Source organism: Drosophila hydei, unplaced genomic scaffold, assembly GCF_003285905.1.
Source record: "Drosophila hydei strain 15085-1641.00,03,60 unplaced genomic scaffold, DhydRS2 tig00008134-arrow-pilon, whole genome shotgun sequence".
NCBI lineage: Eukaryota > Metazoa > Arthropoda > Insecta > Diptera > Drosophilidae > Drosophila > Drosophila hydei.
This window is the reverse complement of record NW_022045843.1, coordinates 2,624,317-2,638,227: the sequence shown is the minus strand read 5'-3', so window position 1 is coordinate 2,638,227 and position 13,911 is coordinate 2,624,317. Positions and strand designations below refer to the sequence as shown.

General features: G+C 39.7%; 1 protein-coding gene across 7 annotated transcripts in view; it reads left to right on the top strand.

Moving 5' to 3' along the window:
• LOC111604174 (mucin-17) overlaps positions 1-13,911 on the top strand; it is a 38,211-nt gene that overhangs the window by 19,464 nt on the left and 4,836 nt on the right. For 5 of the 7 annotated variants that reach the window (XM_023322115.2, XM_023322117.2, XM_023322116.2 and 2 more), the window contains 4 exons: positions 3,365-3,678; positions 4,893-5,060; positions 5,138-5,267; positions 5,344-5,847. In XM_023322115.2, the coding sequence (XP_023177883.2) occupies positions 3,365-3,678; positions 4,893-5,060; positions 5,138-5,267; positions 5,344-5,847 (1,116 nt within the window). Of the gene's footprint in view, positions 1-2,965; positions 3,178-3,364; positions 3,679-4,892; positions 5,061-5,137; positions 5,268-5,343; positions 5,848-6,068; positions 8,676-8,855; positions 12,660-12,725; positions 13,776-13,911 lie in introns of those variants that run through there. The other 2 variants (XM_030225555.1, XM_023322119.2) reach the window with 2 other exon arrangements.

Sequence of the window (13,911 nt, the reverse complement as noted above, 5' to 3'; positions counted from 1 at the left end):
CACACACACAGAAACACACACACATGATATGATAAGGCAAAAGCATATGAAACTGATAAGCAGCAAACTCTTGTCTCTCTCTGTCTCTCGCTCGCTCTCGCTAAATTTGAAATACCGACAAGTACATAACACTTTATAAGCATTTAAGAATTGTAGCGACAGTTGGCCTTAACCAGATGACAAGCCGAGATACTCACACATTAATCATACGCAACGTGCGCCACCATTGCTCACCAACTGGTTTAGACCAGCAGCAACAACAACAGCTGCAAATTGACAATTTACACGGCATTCAACATATTTACTTAGTGTTTCGTTTTTTTTTGTTATTTCTTAAGTTTTTCGACTGTCCCATCCTTCAAATTACTAAATCAAATACGTTTGTAGAGTGTAATAGCTTAGAGGCACGCTAACACACAATGATTGCATGAAATAAACATGTCAATCACTTGAGCGCTTGAGTTGCACAAACACAAAACTAATATAGACCTGTTACGGCTACAGGAAGCAAACAAGTTTTTCTAAAACTGTGCTAGAATTATTGTAGCGATCAGTGCCAATGCGTAGATTGATTTTCGAATTCTGATTTCATTTTAATTGACTTTCAAGTTGAAGCTTTTCAGTAATTTTTACAATTGAAATCAGCTAGTTTGTGAGTCAATCAATCAATCATGCTGACTGCCTTTCTATACGGGCGGTCTTAGTAAATCATTAACTATTTAGTCACAACTTCAATTTAACTGACTAGCAAAACGATGTATTCGCCTCTTGATTGGTCAATCCGCTCAGTTAATCAGTCATCCCAAACAGCTTTAAATTCGAGTCAATTGATCAACTAATTGAGTAACTATAACGAATCTCGCTGCTTATTCAGCACTGATTGGTTAAACATTTAGTCAATCAAGCCAGTCAATCATGCTTAATTATTCAATCAAACATTCAGACAATCAAACCTCACAAATAACTTCTCATCAGTAAATTCCATCAATCAAGCTAGTCAATCATGCTTAGTTATTCAATTATATCATTTAGACAATCAATCATCATACTGAATAATTCTTATGTATTTTAGTATCATTATCATTAAACAGTTATTCAATCACTCAGTCAATCACTTAGTCTATCAAGAAAAACAGCCTTAGATATATATATATATATATATAAATATCTTTAAGCAACTTCTAAATCGGTCAATGCAGCTGTTTATCATCAACCACTCAGCCAGTTAATCGTTCAATCTGTCAATCATTCAGTACGTTTGTCAAGCAGTCAATCAACTAAGCAAAACAGCCTTTTATATAGACTTTATTAAAGTTAGCTTGACATAAATACAAAAATATGTTCTTTAAATTCCGCAAAAGCTGTAAATTCTTACGGATCTGCTGTAATAATAACTAATAATATCTATTTGTTAAAGAAATTGGCATAATTTGAGTTCTATAAAAAACCGTTCTCAATTCTTACATGAAGAGAATTTGTGAAGCACAAAGCGCGCGAATATCGAAATGCCTCAAATAAACAAAAGCAAATTGTTTGTATGCCATTACAAAGCTATCGATGAGTGTGTGCAGCTGATTGTGTGTGTGTGCGTGTGTGTGTGTGCAGGTGATTGTGTGTGTGTGGCGCTGTTAGCTGCGACTGTCGACTGCTCGCAGCAGTTGCCAGACGCAAAGCGCGCTGATCGCAACGTTTTTTTGGCCGCGCGCCGAACAGCCAAAAGCCGGGTGAAAAAAATACAAAAACTAAAAGAAAGAAAGAGAGAAAGAAAGAAAGACAACAAAGTAAAAGCAACAAAAATTATAAAACTAAAGTGTTAATGATAACAAGCTACAAGAAAATAAAAAAGACGCATAAAAAATAAAAAATAATAAAAAATAAAAAAAAATTTCTTTAAATAAAACCACGACTAAATTATGGACTGTGCAGATAACAGATAACAAATACACACACAGAGACATGCAAGAGCTCTATTAAGAAAGCTGCACAGCCAACCTTGACCCTCTATATTTTAATAATATATATTATATATATATATAAATATGAGCAAAAATCAAAGCTAAATTTAAAACGTGGCCTAAGCAAAAAGCAGGAAAAAATATTTTTAAAAATGTTAATCAATATTAATGATGGCTTAAAGCGAAGAAATATTATGCGCCAATAATTTATGCCACGACATAAAATATATAATTTATATATATATATATATACATTTATAGAAACATAAATTTAAATACATATATACAAGTTAAGAGTTGTTAGCCAAGTGTAAAAAAACTTGTTAAAGCTGAACTCTGAACTGAACTTGACTTGTGCACCTTGTACAGCGCACTTATACACTATATATGTACCATATATAATATATATAGTATATATATATAGGTATGATCTGTGCTGGTTAAGGTTCAGTTTCGGCTTTGCTTCATTAATGACAGTCACATATGCAAAGCGAGTCAGATACATTTCAATCTTTGACATTTTGTGCGCACAACTCAATGACTAACGGCATTCAAGCGATGAACACACACAGCTTACACACAATAGACATGTCAGCGAGGCGTCGAAACGAAGCGATAAAGAAATTTAGTGGCTTTTGTTAAAGCAAAATAGATAACTGCGTGATTATTAATTATGTTTTTAACGCAAAAAAAGCATTAGCACAAAATGTGAAAGAAGCAGAAGAAACAACGAATAGCAGTTAGAAATGTATATGTCTATATGTGTATATAAATATATTATTTTTTTGTTGTATCTATTATCTTTATGCTGTCTGTTCAAGCGTTTAGCGTAGCTTTAAATGTGTATACAAATTTTGGCTAATGCGGCGTATGCGTAATTTTTTTGTTTCAAGAGAAATGTGCGCGTGTGTGTGTGAGTGTGTTTGTTTGTATTTGTTGTATTTGCCTTAATTAAAATCGAAACATAAATATTTAAACAGCACAAAACACAAATAAAACAAGACAAAAAATTAAAAAAAAATAACAATAATAAACAAATGTGAGAGTCTATTCATAAATGTGAACATATTCAACTAGTAGACATATATATATCTAGGAAAGTATATATATATACAAATATAACCGTATAGCATGGACTTTACTTTGGGCCTAATAACTGGCATGTATGCTGTGATAGCTGTTATTGTCTTTTACGTTGTTTACGTCATTGAGGTGAAATTAGGTATGCCTTCTACTTCACACTATCGATCAACAATTACAACAACAACAACAACAACTCACTCACTTTCTACACTCACTTTTCCATTCATTTCATGTGTGTTTATTGATATTTTTAACTTATATTCTTTTGTGCTAACTACACTTTGCGCATATTCTTGCACTCACTGACCATTTCGACTGCATTACAGATTTGCCCGCTATTGTCAATGGCCATAACAATAACAGCAGCAACAACAACAATAACAACAATGACCAACTGGCTGATATATCACAGACACGTCTGCGCACGCTCATCGAGAGCATCATTGCGGAAACTCTACGCAGCGGCAGCAACTCGCTCAAGACTCCGAGTGGCGCCGTCTCTGAGATTAGCTTGGATACGCGCTCCAATGGACAGCTATCCGGCTTTCAGAATAATAATAATAAGAGGCGCCATCGCACCGAGCACTACTTCGAGCCGAAAATCTATCAGGATCTGTTGGCCACAGCGGTGCTGAATAAGGTAAGACAATAATAGACAGTTACCCTATTATAGACCCTATAAATAGATACTACACGATTATTCATATAGGATACTTTCAGAGTATTAACAAAAAAAAACCTGATAATAAATAATGTCTTAGCAGCGTTCGATTAAAAATAATTAAAAATTATTACGCGCAATTTCTCTTTGCCTTGAAAATATCTTAGTAATACAATTTTTGCTTTTATTAAAAGTATTTAAATGCCAAATTGGATCTCTTGTTTTTATTTGTTATTAATGTTATTGTTACTAGAAGAATCGAAAATACTTCTAAACTAAAAGTCTAAATATTCATCATTTCAATTTCCATTTTAATAACTTGGCCGCTTTTAAAGGCTGCCAGAGATCTGGGAAAGAGATGGAGAATGAGCTCTATGTTCTTACTATGCTCCTTGCTCGGCATCCAAGAAAATAGCTGACCTGCTGCAATAACTGTTGCATTTGTGGCAGCAACTAGCTATATTTGACCTCAGCCATTTATAATTCCCATTTCCAATTTGGTATTCTCGCCATTTCCGCTAACTCGAACCTCGTTTTTGGTTTTCACTTTCGTTATGGGCCACACTTTGGCGGCTTCCCGATAGCCAATTGGAAGGCAAAAGCTAGCACAGTTGCATGCCCCACTAATTAGTTGCTGCCCATTGTTGCAAGCGTGCGGACGCCTGAGTAGAACTGTTAAACGGTTAACGTCAGCTCAGTTGCTAATTGGATCATTGACTTTTCCTGCTAGTGAAAAAATTTAATATCCCATTGCCAAAAACTTGCCTTAACTTGGTTCTCTTACTGCGGAATTGGCCATGGCAGAGCCAGCACAAAATGTAAATATTACAACAGAAAAAAAGAGCCGAAATCATCGTTTTTATATAAGCTCATTCAGTTGGACTGATTCAGACATGTCTATATATTTTCCATATCTTATCAGACACTCATATTTTAAACTGCTTCAACATAGATTTCATGAGACTTTGATTAGGCTTTTTTATAGTTTTATTGCTAAAATCTCAGCAACAGTTTTTCTTTTGTGCTGCGTAAGGCTTAAATCGATCTAGTTTTAGGTACATTCGAGACGTCACGGCTCTTGTCTAGTCAATTCGACGTATTTCAACATAGTCGCAAATGTTGCCGGCTGCCTAAGGCTTCCCTTATCTGCAAGTTAGTCTAGTTAAATAATATGTGAATCTTTTGTTTTCTAGATTGCGGACAAGGAGGGTAACACCAGGCTTATAACGGAGAGTACGCCGGATTTGAGTACTCACAACATTGATGAGAATTACAATGCGGAAGCGTTGAGCACTACGTCCGGCAGTTCCATAGAGCCGCGCAGCGATTGCAGCCTTACGGATCATGAATTGGGAGTCAATGTAAGTTTCAAGCATCTCAAGTATATTTCTATATATGTATCTATATCTCTGTGCATGTCTCCATTCCTTTCTTTCAGGCTGGCAAATCCGAGAAACATGCTGGCTTGCAGTTGGATATGGAACGCGAATCGGTTTTGAGTGACTATATAGCTGCTCACATGGTGCCATTGCCTGATTTTTCAGCGTCCGTTACCGAATCAGAAGATGGTAAGCATCTCATCACAACATACATTCCATAATATATATCATATAACTCTTGTTTCCCTTTCTCATCTCATTTTAGACATTATCTCAATGTCATCGAGCATGGTCGGCGATGGCACCTGGGAGGATAATTGGCTATTCAAAAAGAAGCGCAGCACCCTGCAAAGTTCGGGCACACCGAGCAGCATTGGGATGCTGGTGCCCGCTCCTAAAGAGAATATTCGTGCTCAGATTGGTGATCGTACGGCCGACGAGGTTAGCGATCTGTCCGAAATGGGTTCCGATGCAGAGGAAACATCATTGGATCTGTTGCGTTGCGACAATGCGCTGAATGATCGGCTCTTGAGCAAGCATCTAATCGGTGGACAGAATACAAAACTAGTACTAGATGAGCTAGTGGATCGCACAAGTTTGACCTCAAATACTTTGCCAGCGGAGCATGAACCAGCTTTTACCGAGACCACAAATCCGCTCGTTCAACAGCCCATGAAGACATCTAAGCTTTTGGTACCGCCACCTCCAATGAGTTTTCAAGATGATGATGAAGATGAAATAGATGATACTGCCCAGAAACCCATCGCAGGTCAGTGCACAACTTTTGTTATTCGTACAAATCCACAATTACTGATCCTGTATGCTAACCCATATACTTAACATATCTATAGACTGTATATCGTACCTTAAATTTGATTAGCTTAGGCGTCTGAAACCTTTAGATATTGTACCCATCCACGTACTGTACCTCAGATTGTTTGTGCATAGTTGTCGAGCAGCGGCATTCAGCAGTCGTTTGTGTTCTAGCAGATGACCTCAGCGATCTCAGCGAGGGCATAACGGGCTTCGGTGATATCGAATATCTAGATGACAGCCAGCCACATGAAAATACGCCTTCGGTTATTGAAATACTAGCAGCCATGGCACTGGGACCCATGCTCGCTATTCCAGCATCTGATCAACCTCCTGTTATGACTGCCACAGAAATTCATACACTCAAGGAGTTAAGTGATTTGGCTCTAGCCGAAATTAACGCCCGCACAATGGAGTTAGTTCAACACTCTCTGGACATTATTGACGAGGAGGAAGTCACGGAGGCACAATCTACATCTGAAGTCAAAAACTCTCAAGCTGCTGCTACTGCCCAAACCCTTCCACAAGAAGAAATAACACAGGACATCGAGGACATTTCACTTACTAAAATATCTAATGTTGAAAACTCAGAGAAAACGGAACTCAAACCTGAACAAACCTCAATATCTGCACAAGCAATGAAGGATATTGCATGTGCGGACAGCATATCACTACCACAAAATCTTTCCAGCTCAACTCCAGCACAAAAGGTTAGCGCTTTAATTAAAAAATTTGAAGTGCATGCTGCTCCAGAAAAACCTTCTATTGGGAGAGTAACTGCTAAGACTGAGGAAGCTCCAGTGCCGGCAGAAGTTACTGGTGCTCCTGAAAAAGTTACTCAAGCTCAAGTCACTGCTACTACACAGGAAGTTACTTCAGTTGAATTAACTACTACTCCAGAGAAAATTCCAGCTCCTATTGAGGATGTTACTCCCGCAGATGTAGCTGCAGTTCTACAAAAAGTTGCTACAATAGAAGTAATGGCTACTACAGTGGAAGTCCCAGATCCAGTAGAGGTTGAACCATCAATAGACACAGTTCCAGAAGAAGTCACTGCTTCTGTAGAAGAAGCTACAGCGCTAACAACGCCGGAAATTATTCCAGTACAAACAACTGCAGCTTCAGATGAAGTTACCCCAGCAGAAGTAACTGCACTTACGGAGGGTGTTACTCCAGCAGAAGTAATTGCACTTACCGAGGGTGTTTCTGCAGCAGAAGTAACTACAACTGTTGAGATAGTTCCAGTGCCAATAGATAATATTATTCCAACAGAAACAACTCCAATTCCAAAAGAAGTTACTCCAGCGGAAGTGACTGTACCTCCAGTGGAAGTGTGTGTACCTACAGAAGAAGTTACTCCAGCAGAAGTAACTACAGTTTCAAAGGAAAATTATCCAGTAGAAGGAACTGCTACTATAGAGAAACTTTCAGTAGGGACGCTTACTCCAACAGAAGAAACTACAGCTCCAGTGGAAGTAACTTCAGTGGAAGTGGAAGTGTGTGTTCCCATAGAGGATTTTACTTCAGCAGAAGTAATGTCTATTACAAAGGAAGTGTCAGTAGAGACTGTTAACCCAGCGGAAGTAACTAGAGTTCCAGAGGAAGTTACTCCAGTAGAAGTAACTGCTGCTACAGAAGAAGTAACTACAGTGGAAGTAAATGTAGCTCAAGAGGAAGGAGCTCCAGTAAGAGTAACTACTACTACAGAGGAAGTTGCATTAGAGACTGTTACCCCAGCAGAAGTAACTACAATCCCAGAAAAAGTTACTCCAGCAGAAGTAAGTGCTACTAAAGGAGAAGTTTTAGTAGCGAATAGTACTTCAACAGAAGTAACTATAGATCCAGAGGTCGTAACTCCATTGGAAGTAACTGCAACTCCAGAGGTCGTAACTCCAGTAGAAGTAACCACAGCTCCAGAGGAAGTAACTCCAGCAGAAGTAACTACAGCTCCAATGGAAACAACTCCAGTGGAAATAACTGCTACTACAGAGCAGGTTTTAGTAGAGACTGCTACCACAGCAGAAGTAACTACAGTTCCAGAGGAAGTTACTCCAGTAGAAGTATCTTCACTTACAGAGGAAGCTACTTCAGCAGAAGTAACTGCTATTACAGAGGAAGTTACTCCAGCAGAAGTAACTGCTATTACAGAGGAAGTTACTCCAGTAGAAGTTACTACAGTTCCAGAGGAAGTTACTCAAGTTGAAGTAACTGCTATTACAGAGGAAGCTACTTCAGCAGAAGTAACTGCTATTACAGAGGAAGCTACTTCAGCAGAAGTAACTGCTATTACAGAGGAAGCTACTTCAGCAGAAGTAACTGCTATTACAGAGGAAGTTACTCCAGCAGAAGTAACTGCTATTACAGAGGAAGTTACTCCAGTAGAAGTTACTACAGTTCCAGAGGAAGTTACTCAAGTTGAAGTAACTGATATTACAGAGGAAGCTACTTCAGCACAAGTAACTGCTATTACAGAGGAAGCTACTTCAGCAGAAGTAACTGCTATTACAGAGGAAGTTACTCCAGCAGAAGTAACTGCTATTACAGAGGAAGTTACTCCAGTAGAAGTTACTACAGTTCCAAAGGAAGTTACTCAAGTTGAAGTAACTGCTATTACAGAGGAAGCTACTTCAGCAGAAGTAACTGCTATTAAAGAGGAAATTACTCCAGCAGAAGTAACTGCTATTACAGAGGAAGTTACTCCAGTAGAAGTTACTGCAGTTCTAGAGGAAGTTACTCCAGTAGAAGTTACTGCAGTTCGAGAGGAAGCTACTTCAGCAGAAGTAACTGCTATTACAGAGAAAGTTACTCCAGCAGAAGTAACTGCTATTACAGAGGAAGTTACTCCAGTAGAAGTTACTACAGTTCCAGAGGAAGTTACTCCAGTAGAAGTTACTTCAGTTCGAGAGGAAGCTACTTCAGCAGAAGTAACTGCTATTACAGAGGAAGTTACTCCAGCAGAAGTAACTGCTATTACAGAGGAAGTTACTCCAGTAGAAGTTACTACAGTTCCAGAGGAAGTTACTCCAGTAGAAGTTACTACAGTTCCAGAGGAAGTTACTCAAGTTGAAGTAACTGCTATTACAGAGGAAGCTACTTCAGCAGAAGTAACTGCTATTACAGAGGAAGCTACTTCAGCAGAAGTAACTGCTATTACAGAGGAAGCTACTTCAGCAGAAGTAACTGCTATTACAGAGGAAGTTACTCCAGCAGAAGTAACTGCTATTACAGAGGAAGTTACTCCAGTAGAAGTTACTGCAGTTCCAGAGGAAGTTACTCCAGTAGAAGTTACTGCAGTTCGAGAGGAAGCTACTTCAGCAGAAGTAACTGCTATTACAGAGGAAGTTACTCCAGTAGAAGTTACTACAGTTCCAGAGGAAGTTACTCAAGTTGAAGTAACTGCTATTACAGAGGAAGCTACTTCAGCAGAAGTAACTGCTATTACAGAGGAAGCTACTTCAGCAGAAGTAACTGCTATTACAGAGGAAGCTACTTCAGCAGAAGTAACTGCTATTACAGAGGAAGTTACTCCAGCAGAAGTAACTGCTATTACAGAGGAAGTTACTCCAGTAGAAGTTACTGCAGTTCCAGAGGAAGTTACTCCAGTAGAAGTTACTGCAGTTCGAGAGGAAGCTACTTCAGCAGAAGTAACTGCTATTACAGAGGAAGTTACTCCAGTAGAAGTTACTGCAGCTCTAGAGGAAGTTACTCCAGTAGAAGTTACTGCAGTTCGAGAGGAAGCTACTTCAGCAGAAGTAACTGCTATTACAGAGGAAGTTACTCCAGTAGAAGTTACTACAGTTCCAGAGGAAGTTACTCAAGTTGAAGTAACTGCTATTACAGAGGAAGTTACTCCAGTAGAAGTTACTGCAGTTCCAGAGGAAGTTACTCCAGTAGAAGTTACTGCAGTTCGAGAGGAAGCTATTTCAGCAGAAGTAACTGCTATTACAGAGGAAGTTACTCCAGTAGAAGTTACTACAGTTCCAGAGGAAGTTACTCCAGTAGAAGTTACTGCTATTACAGAGGAAGTTACTCCAGTAGAAGTCACTACAGTTCCAGAGGAAGTTGCTCCAGTAGAAGTAACTTCACGTACTGAGGAAGTTACTTCAGCAGCTATTACAGAGGAAGTTACTCCAGCAGAAGTAACTGCTATTACAGAGGAAGTTACTCCAGTAGAAGTTACTACAGTTCCAGAGGAAGTTACTCCAGTAGAAGTTACTGCAGTTCGAGAGGAAGCTACTTCAGCAGAAGTAACTGCTATTACAGAGGAAGTTACTCCAGTAGAAGTCACTACAGTTCCAGAGGAAGTTGCTCCAGTAGAAGTAACTTCACGTACTGAGGAAGTTACTTCAGCAGAAGTAACTGCTATTACAGAGGAAGTTACTCCAGTAGAAGTTACTGCAGTTCCAGAGGAAGCTACTTCAGCAGAAGTAACTTCACTTATTGAGGAACTTACTCCAGCAGAAGTAACTGCTATTACAGAAGAAGTTACTCCAGCAGAAGTAACTGCTATTACAGAGGAAGTTACTCCAGTAGAAGTTACTGCAGTTCCAGAGGAAGCTACTTCAGCAGAAGTAACTGCTATTACAGAGGAAGTTACTCCAGTAGAAGTTACTACAGTTCCAGAGGAAGTTACTCAAGTTGAAGTAACTGCTATTACAGAGGAAACTACTTCAGCAGAAGTAACTGCTATTACAGAGGAAGTTACTCCAGTAGAAGTCACTACAGTTCCAGAGGAAGTTGCTCCAGTAGAAGTAACTTCACGTACTGAGGAAGTTACTTCAGCAGAAGTAACTGCTATTACAGAGGAAGTTACTCCAGCAGAAGTAACTGCTATTACAGAGGAAGTTACTCCAGTAGAAGTTACTACAGTTCCAGAGGAAGTTACTCAAGTTGAAGTAACTGCTATTACAGAGGAAACTACTTCAGCAGAAGTAACTGCTATTACAGAGGAAGTTACTCCAGTAGAAGTCACTACAGTTCCAGAGGAAGTTGCTCCAGTAGAAGTAACTTCACGTACTGAGGAAGTTACTTCAGCAGAAGTAACTGTTATTACAGAGGAAGTTACTCCAGTAGTAGTTACTGCAGTTCCAGAGGAAGCTATTTCAGCAGAAGTAACTGCTATTACAGAGGAAGTTACTCCAGCAGAAGTAACTGCTATTACAGAGGAAGTTACTCCAGTAGAAGTTACTACAGTTCCAGAGGAAGTTACTCAAGTTGAAGTAACTGCTATTACAGAGGAAACTACTTCAGCAGAAGTAACTGCTATTACAGAGGAAGTTACTCCAGTAGAAGTCACTACAGTTCCAGAGGAAGTTGCTCCAGTAGAAGTAACTTCACGTACTGAGGAAGTTACTTCAGCAGAAGTAACTGTTATTACAGAGGAAGTTACTCCAGTAGTAGTTACTGCAGTTCCAGAGGAAGCTATTTCAGCAGAAGTAACTGCTATTACAGAGGAAGTTACTCCAGCAGAAGTAACTGCTATTACAGAGGAAGTTACTCCAGTAGAAGTTACTACAGTTCCAGAGGAAGTTACTCAAGTTGAAGTAACTGCTATTACAGAGGAAACTACTTCAGCAGAAGTAACTGCTATTACAGAGGAAGTTACTCCAGTAGAAGTCACTACAGTTCCAGAGGAAGTTGCTCCAGTAGAAGTAACTTCACGTACTGAGGAAGTTACTTCAGCAGAAGTAACTGTTATTACAGAGGAAGTTACTCCAGTAGTAGTTACTGCAGTTCCAGAGGAAGCTATTTCAGCAGAAGTAACTGCTATTACAGAGGAAGTTACTCCAGTAGAAGTCACTACAGTTCCAGAGGAAGTTGCTCCAGTAGAAGTAACTTCGCTTACTGAGGAAGTTACTTCAGCAGAAGTAACTGCTATTACAGAGGAAGTTACTCCAGTAGAAGTCACTACAGTTCCAGAGGAAGTTGCTCCAGTAGAAGTAACTTCACTTACTGAGGAAGTTACTCCAGTAGAAGTAACTTCACTTACTGAGGAAGTTACTCCAGCAGAAGTAACTGTTATTACAGAAGAAGTTACTCCAGTAGAAGTCACTACAGTTCCAGAGGAAGTTGCTCCAGTAGAAGTAACTTCACTTACTGAGGAAGTTACTCCAGTAGAAGTAACTTCACGTACTGAGGAAGTTACTTCAGCAGAAGTAACTGCTATTACAGAGGAAGTTACTCCAGCAGAAGTAACTGCTATTACAGAGGAAGTTACTCCAGTAGAAGTTACTGCAGTTCCAGAGGAAGCTACTTCAGCAGAAGTAACTGCTATTACAGAGGAAGTTACTCCAGTAGAAGTAAATACAGTTCTAGAGGAAGTTACTCCAGTAGAAGTAACTTCACTTACAGAGGAAGTTACTTCAGAAGAAGTAACTGTTATTACAGAGGAAGTTGCTACAGTTCCGGAGGAAGTTAATCCACCACAAGTAACTACAGAGATAAATGAAGTTACTCTAGCAGAAGTTACTACAGCTCCAGAGGAAATTACTCCAGTAGAATTGACTGCTACTACGGCAGAAGTGTTTGTAGAAAATGTTACTCCAACAGAAGTTACTACAGCTCCAGATGGCGTAACTCCAGTGGAAGTAACTGCAACTCCAGATGAAGTAACTCCAATAGAAATAACTGCTACTACAGAGGATGTTTCAGTAGAGACTGTTACCCCAGCAGAAGTAACAGCAGTTCTAGAGGAAGTTACTTCAGAAGAAGTTACTACAGTTCCAGTTGAAGTTGGTCCAGCAGAAGTTCCAGAGGAAGTTACAACAGTTCCAGAAAAAGTTCCAGAGGAAGTTACTACAGTTCCAGAAAAAGTTCCAGAGGAAGTTACTACAGTTCAAGAAAAAGTAACTCCAGCGGAAGTAACTACAGTTCTTGAGAAAATTACTCCAGCAGAAATCACCACAATTACAGAGGAAGTTAAACCAATAGAAGAAGAAGTTAATAACGCAGAAGTAACTGCTACTGAAGTGGATACTCCAGTCCCTACAGCAGAGAAAGTTAGCCCAGCACAAGGATCTCCGATTGCAGAAGATATTACTCCAGCAGATGTAACTGTTACAGCAGAAGAAATTCGAGCACCAGTAGAGGAAATTAGTATAGCAGAATTAACTGTAGCTCCACAGGAAGTTACCCTAGTAAACACTGTTACTTCAACGGAAGTATCCGCAGTTCTAAATGATGTTGTTGGACCTGCAGCAGAAGAGCATGTTGCGGCTGATCTTCGGCCTAAACTGAAGGAAACACTGCTTACTGAAGAGGTTTCTATTATTAAGCCTCAGTGTAATCCCCTCGAATCTGCAGAACTACCAATTAAGGAGATTGCTAGTGCTGGCATTATATTAAAGCCTCAACTAGATCCAGAGGAAATTGCAATAGAGGATCAGGAGGATAATGTAAAACCAACACTCGAAAAGACTATCAATACTACAACACTGCCTGGATCAGATGAAACCTCGGCGCCAGCACTTGAGGAGGTTGTTGGTGCTGAGTCGAAGTCTGATTCAGAGCAAAGTCCAGCAGTAGCACTTGAGGAGGTTGCTAGTGCTGGCATTACTCAAGATCAAGAGGACGTCATTACAATAGAGAATCAGGCTGTACCCGAGGAAACTGTAGCAGCAACACTCGGAAAGACTATCAATACTACGACGCTGCCTGCATTAGACGAAACTTCGGCACCAGCACTTGAGGAGGTTGCTGGTGCTGAGTCGAAGTCAGCTTTGGAACAAAGTCCAGCAGTAGCACTTGAGGAGGTTGCTAGTGCTAGCATTTCAACAGAGCCGGAGCCTGCTTCAGTAAAAGAGGAGAAAAAGGAAGTGGCATGCGAAGAGGCATTGAAAATACAGACTGATGAGCCACTACCAGATCTTTTGACATGTGAATCTTGTAAGAGCGATAATTGTGCTCTTGTGAAAGTGTCTGAAAAGAGTCTGCAAAGACAGCCGAATATCCGAGCAGATACAACACCGAGCGATGCGAGTCCTGTGCGTTCTGTGAACCTCTTCGGAACCATTTGCAAGAT